At 40.2% G+C, this 18,094-nt stretch overlaps 1 protein-coding gene across 1 annotated transcript in view; it reads right to left on the bottom strand.

Annotated features, from left to right (window-relative positions):
- Positions 1-18,094, bottom strand: part of ENOX1 (ecto-NOX disulfide-thiol exchanger 1) — a 153,215-nt gene that overhangs the window by 46,205 nt on the left and 88,916 nt on the right. Inside the window, exon 9 of the mRNA XM_010583421.1 lies at positions 17,075-17,192. Within this exon, the coding sequence (XP_010581723.1) occupies positions 17,075-17,192 (118 nt within the window). The remainder of the gene's footprint in view (positions 1-17,074; positions 17,193-18,094) is intronic.

Here is an 18,094-nt window from a genome sequence, read left to right as displayed (position 1 = left end):
AATGGAACAAGTCACAGAATGTATGAGCGGTGAAGGTAACCGCCCGTTCTTCCTGTAGAAATACAATACAGCTTTTTTACTGCTAAAAATATCAGAGGTGCACCCTGCCATTATTTTATTTCACTATTTTAAATTTCTATTTAGTATACCATATTAAAACCTATATGACAATAATGACATTGCAGTACTACCAAGAAGTCTCATCCAAGGACAGATGCCCTCTTATTCTAGAGTGCAGACACCGGAAAACAAAGGCTGTGTTTGGAAGAGGTTACAAACTATTTTAAGACAAAATGGAAATACCTCAAAAAACCCAAAGTGAGAGATTAAGAATACAGCAGAGATAAGTTTGTGATATTAGGCAGGATTCCCAGAGGTGTACAATTTTTTATCAACATTATTATACACTCTGGTGATCTACCTAGCCATTCACAGTAAGCGATTAAAGACAGACTCCAAGGTAGAAATATGTCCTTAAATAAGAAAAATTCAACACATATAGATAGCAGCAGTGTAACAGAATACTAAATTGTCACAAGCTTTTAAATGAATTAATTCCAGATAAGAGTTCACAAATGATATGACATTAAATACATGTAGTTCCTTTGCTATTTAATTTAAAGCTACATGTAGTCAGTTCCTAACGTGTGGACAGAGTGGTTAGCAGAAAAGGAGAATAAGTCAAAGGCAGGCAGCTGGTGGGCCCCAGGGGCTCCAGCTCATTCAGCACTGGGTAACTGTTGTAAACAAAATCAGAAACATTCTTTGTGTTGACCTAACTATAATTTTAAGATATTTATATTTTAGTGCACTAAAATTAAAATAATTCTGGATTCAGACCAATGTCTCTTTTGATTCCAAACAAAGTATCTATTATATATAAACTAATTATAATTTATTTTTAATTATATTTCATTTATAAAAACTATATATAATAATAAGTAATTTATTACATATTATATAAAGAAAAGTACTTCACTGAATACTAAATTAAAATTAAAGGAGAATTTTGGAGGAAAAGGGAATCGACATTTTAAAAAGTAAATATTTTTCAAATTTTTACAGAAATTTTTGCTATGACTTCATTGACAAAGGTGATGAATGTAGTTTTAGTTAAAAAATAAAGTTTACTCAGCTCATCTCAATGCTACTTGTCAAGCCATTTTAAGTTTGGTAGTTCAGATACTCATCTACAAAATCCCTCTCTGAGACATGCTAAAAAGCATCTTAGGGTAGAAAGACAGTGAACGCTGAAAGCATTTACAGAAGAACTATATACAAGGAAGCTAAAAGAAAACTCTGACAAGAATCCCAAATAACTGCCCGTGCTGCAAGCAGAAGAAAATATTCCTACCTAAACAAACACAGCTGGAAACCAGCTCAATATATGTTTTACAGCATTTTCACTGAGGGATGCAAAATGATACCTGCCAGTCTCCGAGAAGCAGCTGGGGGACGATTAGACATACATTTAGTGGGGGAAACCTTCACAGAGATATTTTGAGGACATCTAAGAGGTTAGTGTGGTTTTCCTGTGCTGAGGCAGAAGTGCTATATACAGTTTGGCAACAGCCTCAGTGGCAAGATGACCCAGGCTAGACCCAAATCAAAAAGATCCTCTTTTTTAAAACAAGAAGTGACTGGCTAATCAGAAATCCACTGAAGTCTAAGGACATACCCATTGACTGATGTCTCAGAAGAAACAAACAATTACCTTCATTTTTCTAGGGCATCTGTCTCAGATAGTTAGGAGAGTGCTTTCTTTATGAGTAGTACTGATCTGTACCTTTCCCTTTTAGCTGGTACTCTGTGACTATATTTAACCTAATACATAATAATGCCCACTGGAGCCAACATAGAGGAAGTCTTCACAGGTGGTACAGGGTAATTGTAGTATTTTATGACTCACATCATGTCATAGTGACCAGGAAATAAAGTGAACACCCCACATCTCTGAATGTATCTATCTATTGAGGAAATTAGGGAGAATTCAATATTTTCTACCAGTTCTACTAATGCACACCTGCGCTATACATTTCTCATTAGATGATACCCTAATAACTTTACAGTTAACACTAATGGCAGACTGCTAATTCGCTTACTGGGGACATTCTGGGTTGAAATGCATAGGGCAGTAGGTTATCTCAAGAGTCTGAGGCAATGTGAAAGTAGTATCTGAAAAACAAATGAGCAAACACTAACAACAACAACAGAAACCCCTCTTGTAAATTCAAGAGCACAGACTTCCCTTAGGTCCTCCTAGCAGAACTTCTATAGATTTTTTTTCTATAGACCTTTTTTCTATAGATTCTTCTATACTTGTATAGAAATAGATCATAAAACTGAAAACTTCTGTGCTTATTTGTCTATCTTCAGACTTTTGGTCTAATCTCTTCAGCGGAATTTCTCAGGGTTTTGGAACTTTAGCCAATGTATTGATACAGTGACGTGGGTGAAAACAGAAGAAGAGCATATTCCCAAACCTTCCTTGCCATCTGAGTTCTACTAATGACATTATCCTAATTTCCTGAGTTGAAAATAAGGTTTTAAATGATATAATGCTCCTTTTGATAACAGCAACAAGAAAAGCATCAAAAACTGTCAAAATGATGGCTGTTATTATGGTAATTTTTTGCATCACTCCCATTGCAGAGCATTTACAATGTCAAAAAAAGCCATCTTGCAACTTCAGAGAGTTTTCAGCTTGAGGGACTGAACAAATGTGAGAGGAGAGAAATAAGGGCACAAAGTTCACAACTATAAATACAAACAATAAAAGTTATCCCTGGCCTCCAGCTAGCTTGCTTGTTTTTCAAATAGGTGAACTGTGAAGCAGCACAACCAGAGGAAAACCAGCACGGAAAAAATCTTTCTGGAGGATCTGGAAGGGCATGAGCCATGTCTTGATGGTGTAGAAAACAGGGTAAGTTATACAATAATGGCATTTGTCATTGTAAGGAAGATGGTCTTAGCAGAAGTATAGCATGGATGGTCTTAGGAGATATGTTGTGTGTTATCTTGAGAAAGGGTTCAAGTGAGGGCCAAAGAAAAGGAACTGCTGGAAGTCACACACAAGGGTACACGGTTTGGGTATGAAATTTGACAGAATAAAGGCAGAGGTCAGATTTTAGGAAGAGCTAGGTGGAACAAAAGAAAATTTTGGACCTGAGTTCAGTACGTGAAGGAAGAGAAAAGGAAGCGTGGTAGGACGACTGGTGGTGGCACAAGAAAGATGGTGGTATTTTGATCAGTTACTGGGTATAAGGAGGAAGAGTTCAAAAGTGAGTAATGGGCCTGGTTTCATGTGGAATGTGAAACTGTGAGAGGATACACCGGTGTGTGCGTGCTGCCGTGTGTAAGGAAAGGGTGACGCTGAGATTGGGGCTTCCTTGAAGGAAAAAAAATTCTGTTTCATAGACTAGACGGGACCACTGGACCCTCATTCATTTTTACCCTATAAGGCTCTACTTAGTGCTCCAGCCCACAGGAAACTAAATATTTTGCCGCAGTCTGAGGATGGAATGGTGATGAGGCAGTGGCAGGGGGGGTGTGAGGCGATGCCAGTGGGTGACCCACACCTTGAGGTGGGTGGGAAGGTCGCGTTTGCAGGAGGTCCGCGAGGTGGTGGGATGGAGGGCACGGCCCTCATGGCAGACGGAAAGTTGGATGGTCTCTGCGGTGGGGACACACACCGAGCAACTAGAGAAGCATTAAGCTATGCCTCCACCGTGAACTGTCAAAGCTGACCCTCTCTCTGTATTCTCCACTTGCTGTCAGCTCCTGGCAGAATGAGTTGGGGCCATTATTATCCATAACTGCCCAGGTATAGGTCCACTTGTCTCACACCTGACTTTTGTAAACCCTACCATAAAAACTGAGCTCTGAGAACAAGTTTTAGTTACACATGCTCTGCGCACAGTTCAAAGGCATTTGGGAAAGCAACTCTCTGACTAAGGTACACCTTGGTCGCTTTGAGGCATCTTCTCAGCCCATTTTACAACCATGTCGGGCTCCTGAGTTCTCCGATATCTAAAGGGGCTTTGATCCATTGCCTTGGGTTCCTAGAGGACACTTTCTTTTCTTTACGGACAGTTACTAAATACCCAATCTCCAGCATAAATAGTACTCGGATGTCAATGACGGGTGCATAGAAATATGTCTGATATTAGCAGATAAAAGCACCATTATTCCTATACTGCATTCTTTAACAAATGCCTCTTCCATTGTTCTCCCATGTTTCCACAAAAATAGACTATGTCACTTGGCTTTTAAAAAAAAATCCTTTGGTTAAAGCTTGAAAGCAGCTAGCTAACTAGCCTGAATAAACTCTGAAAACAGAATTAGAATGGTATAAAAATAAATCATTTGGGGCAATTAGAAGCTAACCTAGCCATGAACAGTTTTTTCTTTCCCCCTTCAGACATAATGTAACCAAACAATGAAGCAATTTCCACATTTTTTTCTAATGTTAGGCACACTTCATTTGAATGTCTCAGTACCTGCAAATTTACACTCTAAGGGCACTAATTATCCCGTATGAGGAGGGGTTATTGTCATTAATGTTAGTGGGAGTTAGGGCCCGCACACTGGGAGGGTGTTTTACTCTTTTACAAAACCTGCTTTATTCAGGTGCAGTTGCTTCAAAGTCCTTTCCTCACCATGCAGCCTATGTTCAATGCAGAGAAGCTCATTATACCAGTTACATTCATGATGATACCAGATGTTCAAATTGAATACTCATGAGAATTATTTTCAGGCTTCCTATTCACATAAAACTTGCTGGCGAACAATTAGTAAATGGAAGGATGCTGCCAAAAAAAAAAAGAAGGAAAAACAAAAAAAAAAAAAAAGAAAGAAAAAAAAGAAGAAAAGTTGCACCATCATTTAACTGCAATTTTATCCATCCCATCCAGTACAGACAGATGTAACATTTGAGAAACCAAAGCATTTCTCTGAAGAGACATTTTCTCAGTTTACAAAACTTCTTCCTGCTTAACAGACTTCAGCAATAGCACTGTTCTTTCCCAGGTTTACTACACATGTGGCTCACCAGTAATTTATGAAGGCTTATTATTTCTTGTGTAATGAAGCATATCTCTCTGCAAATAGCAAAGAAGGTGTAGGGAATGGGAGGACAGATTACAGTCCAGCTGGGCCTCATAACAAAAAGCAGCACGCAAATGCTGGCTCTGCAGTGGACTAAGAAAGCCCCACAGACCAGTGCTGCCAACTCCTGTGGTGTTATGATGAGTCTCACGATACCTGACATTTTATTTAAAGCCCTAGAGAGATCATTAACTGAAAACCTCCACTTTAAGTTTCTGGACTAGTAGCTTCCAAACTTTCTAGACTGTGGATCAGTACCGGCTCTCTGTACTTCACCCTGCTCTCACAATCTCTGACTTTTCATTCAAAATACTAACAGGGCAATTTGATCTCACTGTTTTAGCCAGTCCTAGGAATAAGATGCAAAATACTTACCACAGTCTTACATGTCATCATTGGCTCAGGAGCTCAGTTTGGGATCATTGATCTAGACCTCATGGCTGTAAAAACCCCACTTGAACAGTGAAACAACTTTAAAGGGCTCAAAAGACAGAACATCTGTCTAATCTCCCATTTTAAGCCAATCTTTCCAGCCCCCTCTTGGTACCTTCCTCTCTTTTCCCTCTGTACTGGTTCTGTTCAGTTCACTTCCAAATACATGAGTCCGTCTCTTTGCTTATTTATAATTGCCACTTGCCTGACACTTCCAGATGTTTCTGTCTTCCCTCACACTTATTTTGCAGTACCTTCTCCAGTCCCTTCTTACCCAGTTCTGTCCCAGGTAACTTGCAGCATTAAGTGATTTGGACTTTTCCTACAAAGATGTCACATCACATTACTGAAATGCATATTTAGAATTTGGAAGAGACCACCTTGTTACAATAGCATCAAAGCCTGTCACATTTTAGGTCTATTTTACTTGACAGCATCTCTTTGGAGAACAGGAATCTACATAGCTCATAAATGATATTTTGACAGTTGCTAGTTAATCTGCCCCGTTGAGACCCATTTCTCCAGGTCACCTCCTTAAAGCAAAGGCCCTATATTTCCTCTCCTTTTTGGGTTGCAGTCCTTCTACTGCTACCCTTGATATGTACCAAGCCCAACTGACTTGGCATATGCGTAAGGGAAGACAGGAGAGGGAAGAGTTGGCTCTGCACAGACAACTGGGATGGGTGGACGGTGAGTTGGGTTGGTTGTTGCGTTGCCTTTCTTGCTTGGTTCTCCTCTGGAACTAGGGGCGTAGGAAGCAAGCCATCATAAGAAAATGTAGGGGTGTAAATTTGATCAGTTCTCAGATATTTTCAAAATGCAGTAAAAATCACTCCTTTTCACTGCTTATTACAGTATTTGGTTTGTGATGAGGGGAATTTTTCAGCTACTTTATATTTGCCAATAACTGCTGCCTCAGTTAAATATAATTAATCAAGTACTCAGTCTCTTTTAGAGGTTCTGCTTTTTTTCCTAATTGAGAAACAGAACTACTACAACACTTTTACAGAGATTGTGCTTTCAAGAGGCCAGCAAAGAAGTGACTTTTCCCTCTAATCAATGATATTAAAAAAATGACTGTATTCCTGTAACACAAAAAGTGAACAGAGGACATTTTAGTCTTGAGGGCAAAGGAGTATGTTCACTCAAGTAAGAAAAGTGCTGGTTACTGGGGAGATGCCAAGTGGCACTGATGACCCTCTCCCACATCAGTAATGGAAAAATGCCGCTTGTATTAATGGTGCTTTGCAACTGAGGGTACAGACATTTGAATTCTGCATAGCGCAAGAGATGCTGATGAATGCTCAGTGTTTCATATATGTCATGTTAATCTTATGTATATTGCATAAATGGATTGTATGTATGTGTGTACATGTGATTGACACATAAATTACTTTTAGGATATTCAAACATTATTGTATATAGGTAAACCTGTGTGTAGGTAGGTTACTGATGGTTACTTCTTAGGATTCAGAGTAACTGCTATATTTTTATTCAGACTTAAATAATAAACACTGGCATTTACAAGATGCCTGGCTGCATTGCTGCTGTTGGCATTTGAACTAGGAATTGCATTCAGGCCCAGCAGCACCGTAACAACTTGGGGAAAAAAAACAACTGTAGGACTTATAAATATGAAGAAACTGTCATTGCTACTTGGAAACAAACTTGACAGTGTGCACGTGAATCCCTCAATTTGTCACATTCATTAGGGAAGAAAGGGATGCTCTGATTATTTTAAGTGACTGTGGTGGTTTGAATTGTTCTGATTTACGATAGGCAAATTTTGTTCGTAAACGTAAAGCGCTTTCTATAAATGTGAGGATAAACCACTTTTGTACAAAATTCTATTGCACTTTAAATTGCAGGAGAGCCTTTATCCAGCTAGCTATCTGACCTTGTACTGGATTGGAGGGCTGACCTAATTTTTCTTTTAAATTTGTGCATAATACTCAAATACTTGCTCAGTTACTTTGACCTTAGATAAAAATGGATCCTAAATATGGGAATATGTTTTTACCCCTTTAGAAGGCATAAGCAAATGATCACATGAAGCCTGTAATTTCTTGACTCTCACATTCAGAGACAGCATTTCTTGAGCCATTTATCACTTATGTGAATGGAAGGGTGTCCAGAAGAGCTGTATCTGTAAGCCAAAACCTCCTTTTCTCCCCTCCCTCCTGCCTCCAGCATGTTCAGTATCTGCAAATAGAGGCCACTGTGCTTCTCCACAATTTAACATGTTTAGTAGGTATTTTCTCAGCTACTGAAAAATAAAATGTGTTGCAAACTTGCAGATGACAAGGTTCTACAGAGCTTAGTGGTACTTCCAGTCCTTTCAGAAACAGACAATTTATTGAAATTTGCAAAAAGCGTGTAACTTCGAAGAGATAACTGTGAAATACTCTTTGTACCAGACTTTCTGGGTAAGCCACTGCTTAGGACTTTGTATCTGTGGGTGTTGAGCAGAAGGTGAGTGCAAACACTCCAAGCAGCAGGCAGCAGCTTGTGGGATCGAGGTCTAACAGCACCGGCATCTCAAAACTCATCAACAAAACATGACGAGACAGACGACTACCTGATAATAGAACAACATGGGGAGAGCTATTGCTTTTTATCATGTTCTTCCTCGACTGTTCCAAGCGCTCACTTGTCTCCAGAGCTCAGACAAATTTAAGAGGGAAGACAGTCTATGACTGACACATGACAAGGAAGCAATGAAGAAACTGGTGTTGTGGACTAGCAACCACCCAAATCTCTTCAGAGAGATCCCTGGTTGACATGGGAGGTGGGCACTTGGCAGTTGTAGAAGCAGCTCAGCAATCACTGGATACAAGTGCTGTAAAGACATGCTTGGCACAGTTCTTGCACCTGATGAAACTTGCAGTGCACTGAATTTGTGGAGGGCTGAATAAATAAACAAAAAGGTTGAAAATATTTTGCCCATTGAAAGACAAAAAAAAAAAGGCAATTAGACTTCCACCTAATTAAAAAAAAAAACCAAACAAACAAAACCCAACAAAACAAACCGCCTTTCTTTTAACACAGAAGAAAAATTTTCCTCCTTTAGAGTTCTGTACGCTGGTGTTCAAGGAGTTACATGCTGGAATTAGTGAAGTGGAATAAAATGGCATGGTTTTGGTATGGTATCTAGTTCTTCAGTCTATCATCTCACATCCTAGAGGACTGTTTTTTTTGTTTTCTCTTCTCTCTGCCGTGAATCTAAAACCAAAGACTAAAAGAAGGTCACTCACCTCCAAGCAGCTTTGAATCCACTTGGCTTTCAATTTTATGAACCAAATCCTTCAATATATTGGTCACAGAAATGCTATACTATGAATACGTGTCGTTAGTAAGAAGCTTATTTTCTTGAGATGGCCTTTAAGCCAAAACCTAAGAGCAGGACGTCGTGAAACTCCTCTGAATCGAGGATTCATTCACCAAAGTAAAGCAGCATCACTAATTAGTAGTAGTTTGGGGAGTTTCTGTGGCCATCCAGCTTCAAGCTCTTCCAGCTCTGCTGGGTGTGTTTTTAACTCCTGGCATGCAACCACATCACAGACTGCCAGTCAGCTGGACACACAAGGAATGAGAAGCTGCACGCTTTGAAAAGGAAGCTTTTAATGCTTTGGAAACTTCAGCCAGTCTTGCACGTCTCATGACATAAGGATGCTCCCCAAATCTGCAATTATGAGTTTAGAAGCTTGCACTGACATTGGAAAAGACTCTGCTTTCTGATCATTATCTCCTCTGACAACTTAGCAATGGCTGATGTTTCTTGGATTTAACAGTGGATAAGAAGGTACCTAAATCTCCACCTCAAGCAATATCTGCAAACTTCTCTAATGTGCTGGGGTGAAAAGCGTTTCTAAAAACAACAGGGTATGAAGGGCAGCATAATTGAGAAAACCTAAAGCCAAGAGCTTAGTTTAAACAATAGTAGAAATGATCTTTCACTGGACGTCAGCAATGGGGTCTAGGCTGAAGCCACTCTTGAAGGCATCTGTTCTTTACGCTCTGTTCAGAATCAACCATCTTCACTGTTATAAATAGGGCTCATTCTCTTGACGGCTAAATATGAGAGTAAGAGCAGAAAAGCTTTCTATTGGAGAGGGCACTATAAGGAAGGTCACTTTATAGAAAGCATGAAGTGTAATTTGGAGAAGAATGCTAATACCAGCTATATCAGATTGCGAGGAAGCTGAAAACAGCATATGTTCTAATATTGTCTTTTATTGATTTTGCTGCCAACATCCCACTTCAACAATGTTACAGCCGCACTTCAGGATTCTTAATGGAGGGGGATGGAGAAAATCAATATACAGAGCTTGCTTCTGCTCCCATTGAAGTCAATGCGAGTTTCATTATTAACTGCAATGAGCACAGGACAGAGTTCAGACTGTTTTGTCACTTTGTGTTTGTTTTTTCTTTCCTTCTTATTTAACCTCCTAAGGGGCAATGTGTACTGTTATCCTATGTTTTAGAAAAGTCGCATTTAAACGGGGCAGCTCCCTATCAAACTGCAAGTCTACACATTCACAAATGATGTTCTGCTTTATGAAACCTAATGAAAAATTATAGCCTGTATCCTGAACTGGGAAAGTTATAATAAAAGATATAGGATTTGAAATAAATTCTAATAACAAAATCATTTCTTTCTTAAAAATATTTTCATTCAGATATAAAGCAAATAAAAACAGTTGAGCTTTCACTGACTTGTAAAATATTACTTTGAATGTGCATTGTTTGCTCTATTACAAATAGAGGGGATGCACCCAAACTTCTTTTCACTACTATTTTAATGTTATTTACACAAAATGAAATATGCTAAAATTATCTTCAAAAATTATAAGCATCATCTTCATTTCAACAACATGCTGTTAATTTTGTTCTAGCATGAACGCAAAACATATTTTAACATGCTGTCAAAATGAGATACTAAGAATGTCAATAAAATGACACTAAAATAAATGTAAATTTAGATTGCTGTCACAAGTGGCTGCTTGGTTTTGTGAAGATGTTAGGTTGCTATAGCATTTTCCATAGCAACTTTGCATCTTATTACATAAATAATCCCTCAGTGTCCTTAAAGCTTACTAAAAACAGGATTAAATCTATTCTCATATGTAATGATCCTGCATAAAACCTTATCAGTATGAAATACCCAGAAAACATGATAAAATGTAATCTAGATAATAGTATTTCTGGCAGTTGAAAAGCATCAAAGCACAACAGACTTGTTTTGTAGTAAACGGGACATCCTCCTAAACCCCATATTAGGAAAATGCCTTTGAAGTGTCCGTTTCCTCTAAAAATTGAAAGTTGGGTTAACCCCTTCACTGCTGCGTCCACAGGACCAGCACGCCCCTTCATCCCCCAGCTGACGGGCCGTGCACGATCCAGAGGAACTGGCCCAGTACCTGGGACAGGACAAGGCTGTCTTTATTCCCCAGGGAAGACAGGCTTGGCAACTACCTTCAGCCCCGATTCAGCAAGGCTAAATTCAGCTAAATTCAGCCGCACAAGAAGAATTATTAGAGCCAAATGGACTTAAAACCAGGGGCATAAAATCAGGCCCCTGCCTAGACGCTTCCTGAATTTCAGCCTATTTTTGTAAAAGCTGTGGGAAAAAATGGAATGCATTTTAAGGCACAAAATTGGAGTCTGCCTGATGATAACAGCTCTGAACTGGCACGCTGTGAAAGACGCTAGAGCAGACTTTTCCCAGCGTAGAGGGAGTAATCATCTTGTGCTGCTTTCTAGTGATCATCCCTGATGGTCTCAGGGAGCAAAGCTGATTGTCTGCTGTGTCCAGAGCATTTCCATTCAAAGGGAAGCTACTCCACTCACATTGCTTAAAAGGGTTGTTCAGCTCTCTCCTCCGGCCAGAGAGGGGACCGTGTCAGGACGGTGATAATTCAGAGCTTCAGATTTTAAATACGTTCTTTTCTTCGAGATTGCTTATAAAACCTGGTTAGCAGCTTCTGTTAGCAGCGTTTATTTTCCTCTTCATATGTCTTTATATGTTTGTTACCGCAGGGCTGATTATGACACCAGCTGCTGGTGGCTTTGAAATGGTATTGATTTATTTGAGGAGAAAAGCAATTCTAGGCCATTAATTTCTAAAGTAAATACATTTTGTTATTTTACATTATCAGCAAGTGTTTAAACGGAAAATGGGCAAATTATGGGCTTGTTAAATACCAGTATCACTTTCACAAAATTTGATGGCGAAAAGCTATGGCATGGAGAGGTAATGACAGAAAAATAAATCAGACTTTTGTTTAAAATAAAATCTCCCATAAACCCCAAAAGATTAGACTTACACGAAAGGAAGGGAGAAATATGTGATTCCTGGGATCAGGAAGAAGAAGAAGATCTGCCATGAGATCTGCCGTCACACTGGGCCAGTTGGAAGAAAAGGAAGAGCAAAGCTCAGCTCCACACAGCTGGGGCTCAGCAATTTCTATTCAAAGTTGTAACAAGCTATATAAAGCTTCCCTACCAGTTTAATCCAGCTATAAAACTCAGTTTCCATTCCACGTGTGCATCTCTGCATTCACACAAGCCTTAGAGAAGGCAAAAAGAGGATTGAATTGCAGAGAAAAGATGAATAAGCACCACACAGATCACTTTGGTGTTGTTTCAGGCTTTCCTTGAAGACTTGCCAGGCTTGCAACTTTCAAGATAGACTTACGAACAATGTCACAAAGCCTGTTTTATGCTGTGTGCACCCCGGTGCGATTTTCAAACGCTGACTTTCACAAGGACTTACGCTCTTCTGCGAGATGGACTGCCCACTCTTCAGCCTGTCTCCTACGGCAAGTGAATTCGCTGATGCTGCAAACAGGACAGATCAGTTCAGGAGAGCATTAAAGATCCGGGCTACTGTTGAAGCCAGAAAGAGCTTCAGTGTTTAAGGTGGGCACTACTTTCGGTAGGTTTGAAAATCCTGCCTTAGAGGGTGTCGTTCCTGACTCGGAAAGCAGCACCAATCTTACGTGCTCAAACGGGGCTTGCTCTACATAACTTGCGATTTGCTATTTGCGTGCAGTCCCCGCGACGTTATTACGTTACTTCATCGCAGGTGGCGAAACGGTCCAGGGGTCCAAGGAGTGGCAAGACAGCCCTCGACCAACGCGCTCAGCATCCCCGTGGACCGAACAGGCAGCGGCTGAATGAAAAGCAGCACCGTTGCCTCCATTTGATAGTAGGGAACTGAGATAACAGAAATTCATTGACTAGTCCAGGCAGGGGGTATGTAGCAGAGCTGGGATTTGGCCCAGAGCTCTGGGATCCCAGTCAAAAGCCTTAATCACGCGACCATCCTTCTTGCATCCCTCTGCAGGCACCGTGCATTTCTTTCCGTTCCGCGGTGCCAGCTGCAGTCTCTCGCTGAAGTCGGAGTTGCTAGAATTAATGGCACGTCACCGAGAACTGCAAAAGGAAGAGATTAACCCACCTCCCCTTAAAGTAAAATTACAGGTGCCTTCTAGGCATAAACCAAACTTCAGCTCTTTTCTACAACATGCAGCTTCACTTCACTAATTCTTAAAATTACTTTGGAGGCTTTTACATGTGGATCCTTACTCCCGGTGCCAGCAGGTGGGAGACGAAGCATCCATAAATCCTGATTGTTCTGAAGATTTTCGTATATCCTCTAGACTCCAGTGCTGAATCCTTTTTTTTTCCCCTTGAGCTAATGCTTCAGTAGCTGCACCTTGACTTTCAAATGTATTAACTGAGTTGCCAATCATCATTATTATTTTTTTTCTTAGCAATCTCCCAGCTTTACTTCAGCAATCCTCTTGTCTCTTTCAAACTCCAAAATCCACATTGCAGAAAAATCACTGTTTAAAGGCTGAATTTTGGGGAGGGAAAAAAAAAAAAGAAAATAATTTAAAAGAATAGCTGATTCCACAGGCGAGATTCACTTAGTCTCAGGTTAGCCTTTTCCCAGCTTTCCCCGTATTGCAAATGACCTTTAGTCTGTGAAACCAGGAGGTTTTCCTATAAACTAGGCATGTATGATAGTTCAGCCAACTTATTGGATTCCCTGGGGGGCTTTTTGGGGAGCCTTTACAGCGGTTTGAGATGTTCTCCAACAGAACAAGCAGGTAGCGATGCCTTCCTTTTCCTTGAAGATTCAGCTTGGACACGATAGAGTAGGGTACTAAATAAGTCCAGTCCCAATTCTTTTCCCAGCTCTGACACTGAGTCACTGGTATCAGTAAATCAAGTTCATAAACAACTAGAAGAGCAATTGGCAGGGGAAAGAAGAGGATTTGAGTCTAGAATGGAGTGACACACTTGGCAACAAGTCCCTCTGGAGCTGTTCTGCGTTGTCGCAAGTAGCAAGCAGCAAGCCCAAATCGTCCCAAACAAATAGCTATTAGTAGATTTCTAATATGCACCATGACTTGATCTCTTGCATGACCTAATATCTTGCACAACTTGAAGAAAAAATGCAAACCATTCTTAGTAACAGCTTTTTCATCATCTACCCCAAATCCCCAGAACTTACTGCATACAAGGGCCTCAGCTTACTGTAACATTCCTCTGGAACCTGAAGTCTAGCGATTCTGGATAAGCATTCGGGCACTGAAGTCCTTTTGCACAGCCTTGGGGCTTAAATGTGTTGCCCTGCGTTTTCAAATGCTGGGGCTGGATTCCACTGTCTTTTTTCACCGTGATGAATAGGTTTCTTTTCAGATATCCTAGAGGAGAGTTTTCATTCTGACCAGTCTAGCTGTGAGGAAATGTGACACACTCAGCACCACACTATTTAGATGCTCACAGGAGTGGAGTTATTTCTGAAAGAAAAAGGCTTGACTAACAGAAGAAATTACACTGGGAGACTCCTGAAGCTACACTTTACCAAGACAGAATGAGGTCTTAGGACCCATTCTGAATTGGTGAATTAATTAAGCCTTCTTGTACTAGGGGTGATTTAACTAGGTGAACTAGTGAAAAAAGACCTGACACAGGTGTTGGAGCCTGGGGGAATCTCTGTCACCTCTTCTAGCTTTGGGGATGGCAACTTCCCAGGAGTCTTGTTCCCACTGTCAAGTGGGGCAGGCTGAAAAATAACGTCCTCAGGAAAATCGCTGGGATGGCAGGACAGGCAGTCCAGAAGTCTGGAACTATCCAAATCAATTCATCATGTCTCATTGCTTCAGCCACTTTCAAATTTAGGGTTTTGGGCCTTTATGTGTGCACGCTGTCCTTGAATTGAAGAGGCACAATATCTTCTCTGTGTTATTCAAGCCTTGCCCTTCCCATTGTTAAGCATTTAGACAAACATTTAAAGAAAAGGGGTTAAAAATAGAGAAAGTGTCAATGTTTTCTCACTGTGCAGAATTGTTTCTTTGTGATAAAAGATTCTTTAAAAGACATTCTTTGTAGAACAGAGGTTACTGTGAATACAAATAGCCACTCCAGTGAGATAAAGAGGTAGTTCTGGAATGACATACTCAAAAAGAAAGAAAAAAAGAAAAAGAGAAGACAGCCAACACAAATAGTAATTTTAAAAAAAATGCTAGAAGAAAGAAGGAGGAATCACTTCTCTGTACATAAAAATGAAAAAAAAAAAAAAAGTCCTTATCTCACTTTCTTTTCATTTACCAATGTTTTATACCCAATAACTTCATTGCTTTAACTCCAAGTTCCCTGTATTGTCAATGACAGAAGAATCAAATGCACTTGCTTTAGTTGAGAGTGTAATGTTGGAAGAAGAAAGCTACAAAATTAATTTTAGAACTGGATGACTCTATGTATGGAGCAGGCTGGATCAACTCCACTAAAAAAAAGAGGATGGTGAATGGTACAATGCCCAGTGATGGACAAGTACTCAAGTGGATTCATACTGCTAAATTTTGATCTAGTATGCAACACAATACTGGATTTGCTAGTGTTATCACTGAGGGGACTCAAGTGCCCACATTATAACAATACATATAAAATTAAGTTGTTTGGGATGGAATGCTGTAGAAATATCCGATATGAAAACTTTTGATAGAAATGTCCCTTTTCACAGAAGAAAACCAAACACGCTTTTCATTTGTGATGTCACAAAAAGAATGACCGGCATAGTTCTGCCCTAACCATGAATGTGTTAAACCTAGCTGAATTGATAAGTATGACAGTTCAAAACATCATTACTCCTTTTCTGGCGTGCAGGCTGTGGGTATTTCTGGCTCTACCTTCCTGTTATTAATTCTAATGACTTCCCTCCATAAGAGTGGACACAGTCAAGGTAAAATGATTAGACATTCATAAAAATTTCTGATTGCTAGCAGTGATTTGTCTGCAGCGACCTATTGTCTCCGCTCCAAACATTCTGCTAATGGTATCTAAAAAATTCAAATCCACACAAATAGCCAAGCAAAAATTAAGGCTGCCCTTTACAGGTTTTACTCCAGGAAAACTATTAAGTCTCCGCTCAAGAGGGATGTCGTAGTAAAAACTTCTTTGCCAGAATGACATTTCTTCCTTTGGTCTTTCTCCTTCTGGAGTCATTCGACCTCACACAGCATCTTGTCACAGGAGGAGCTAAAGAGCGTTTCTCTATATAAGCTTGAATCAACACTTTTGTGCTGGCATACAGGGACTCAAAACCACTGAACAGATGAAATTCGTTCCTTTCTTAATATATATGCAAAGGACTAGATCAAAATTATCCTCATCATCAGACCCTCACTTTCTTTCCATACTACTCCCGCCTTTACCTTCCTTAAAGCTCACTGCTGGCTGGCAGCTCCCACTTGTGCTTTGGCTTCAGCTTCTGTAAATTTTCTTTCTGAAGATGAGTGTCTAAACAAGCAAACCCTTGTTAGCTACTGACAACTTTATTATGTCAAGAAATCAAGCAAAGCATCCATCCAGATCATGTTACCAGTCAGTAATTCAGGCAGCTTCTGAGCCACCTCTTGGTGTCCATCCTGGATAGCAGAGTATTTGCAGAAGGCTGAAAAAGTTGCTTTTCTTTACTTGTATTACATGCACCCTTGTTCTTTCTTTCATGACAGCCATCTAACGAGTACCAAATTAATGCAGTATGCAGTACCATATTGTGAAATATGTACCCTTAAAAGCTAATTCCACAAACCACTCAGTTAAAATGGTATTGTGTATTTGTGAGAGAGCTTATAAACTATTACATATTTGTTGAAAAGAAAGGTAAGGCTTAGAGAATACTGGCGAAAACATAACTTCAGCTGGTCTCATAATAAGACATTGTTACAACCATGGAATGAAATACTGTCATGCAAGACTGCAGAGAGTGCACTAAAGAAACATAATGCTTCCAGCCAAGGGCAAAACTGAAGAATTTTCATCATTATAGATCACAGCAGGTGACAGACACCTCCTAGAGACAGCTTGCATCATGCAAATAACTAAGTTATGAGAGTTTAAAATAAGATACTGTCTTATATAATCATCTATTAATATGTCACTTGTCATATGTAAGTTTTTGCTTGCTTTTAAAAAAACAACAGGTGTATATACTTGATGTTATAGAGGGTTTTGGCTTTACCTGAATCATCTACTCTCAGCTTTTTACTGGGATTGTCACCACTGTCATCATCGGACATTTCCATCTCCTCTTCCCGGCGGATTCCCATGAGCTGTTCACTGTGAGCATTTCGAAGCTCCTAAAACCCAAAACAACCTTTTGTCAGTATTAACTTCCATACAGTCATTATGTATTATTTAGTATCTGTTTTTAATACTGCTCTGATTTTAATTATGCATCATTTATCATTGTAATCACATTTATTTGTATATGAATATTTATAACAACGGTAGCACAGGGAATTCTTCCTGTGAAAGAACGGAGTTTATCAAAGGTAACACTTGGGGGAAAAAAAAGAAAGTGAGTCTCCACGTTCAGTGATCTTTAGTTCTGCCAAACATGGGAGAACGCTTGAACAGCAGGGATAAGGCTAAAAATTGTGTATAAAGCAGTCTGATAAAGAGATTGTCGGCCTGCTTAAGGTATAGATAATTCTTGCTTCTCTCTGCCACTTGGGGTAGGATTCACCCGGCCGAGCATGGGGGTCTCCATCAAACAAAGTCATACTAACTACACCCTAAAAGTGCCTATTTCTCTCCGCTGATGGTAAAGGGAGCCGATGGAGCGCTCTGTACCAGAGATGCCCAACGCTGGCCGAAGGAATCTCCCCCCCCGCCTCTATGCCCAGATCGCCTCGGATTTAAGAGACTCAGCCCCATCACGCCGTCCTGAAAATCTCTGCGTCTCGATCCAACGAGACGTGCCGGTCTATGGGTGACCACCACAAGGGCAGGCAGCCCCTCCACGTCTCACGAGGGAAACGACGGGCAGGCAGGCGGGTTTTGGGGGAGTCTAGACGGTCTTTGTTCGGGGTAGAAAAGCCGGCGCGGGTGTAGCGGCTGGCTTTTTAACGGCAGCACCGAGAAGATTGAGAGGACTCTATTTTGTCCTAATAATCCTGTCAGGTGTAACACGGGGATGCTGCACCGTGATTAGTGTAGGCCTTTTCAGTCCGCAGACAGCTAATTTTTCTGCCGACAA

Source organism: Haliaeetus leucocephalus, unplaced genomic scaffold (genome assembly GCF_000737465.1).
Source record: "Haliaeetus leucocephalus isolate CR32 unplaced genomic scaffold, Haliaeetus_leucocephalus-4.0 Scaffold897, whole genome shotgun sequence".
NCBI classification, from domain to species: Eukaryota; Metazoa; Chordata; class Aves; order Accipitriformes; family Accipitridae; genus Haliaeetus; species Haliaeetus leucocephalus.
This window is presented reverse-complemented; position numbering and strand designations above follow the sequence as displayed.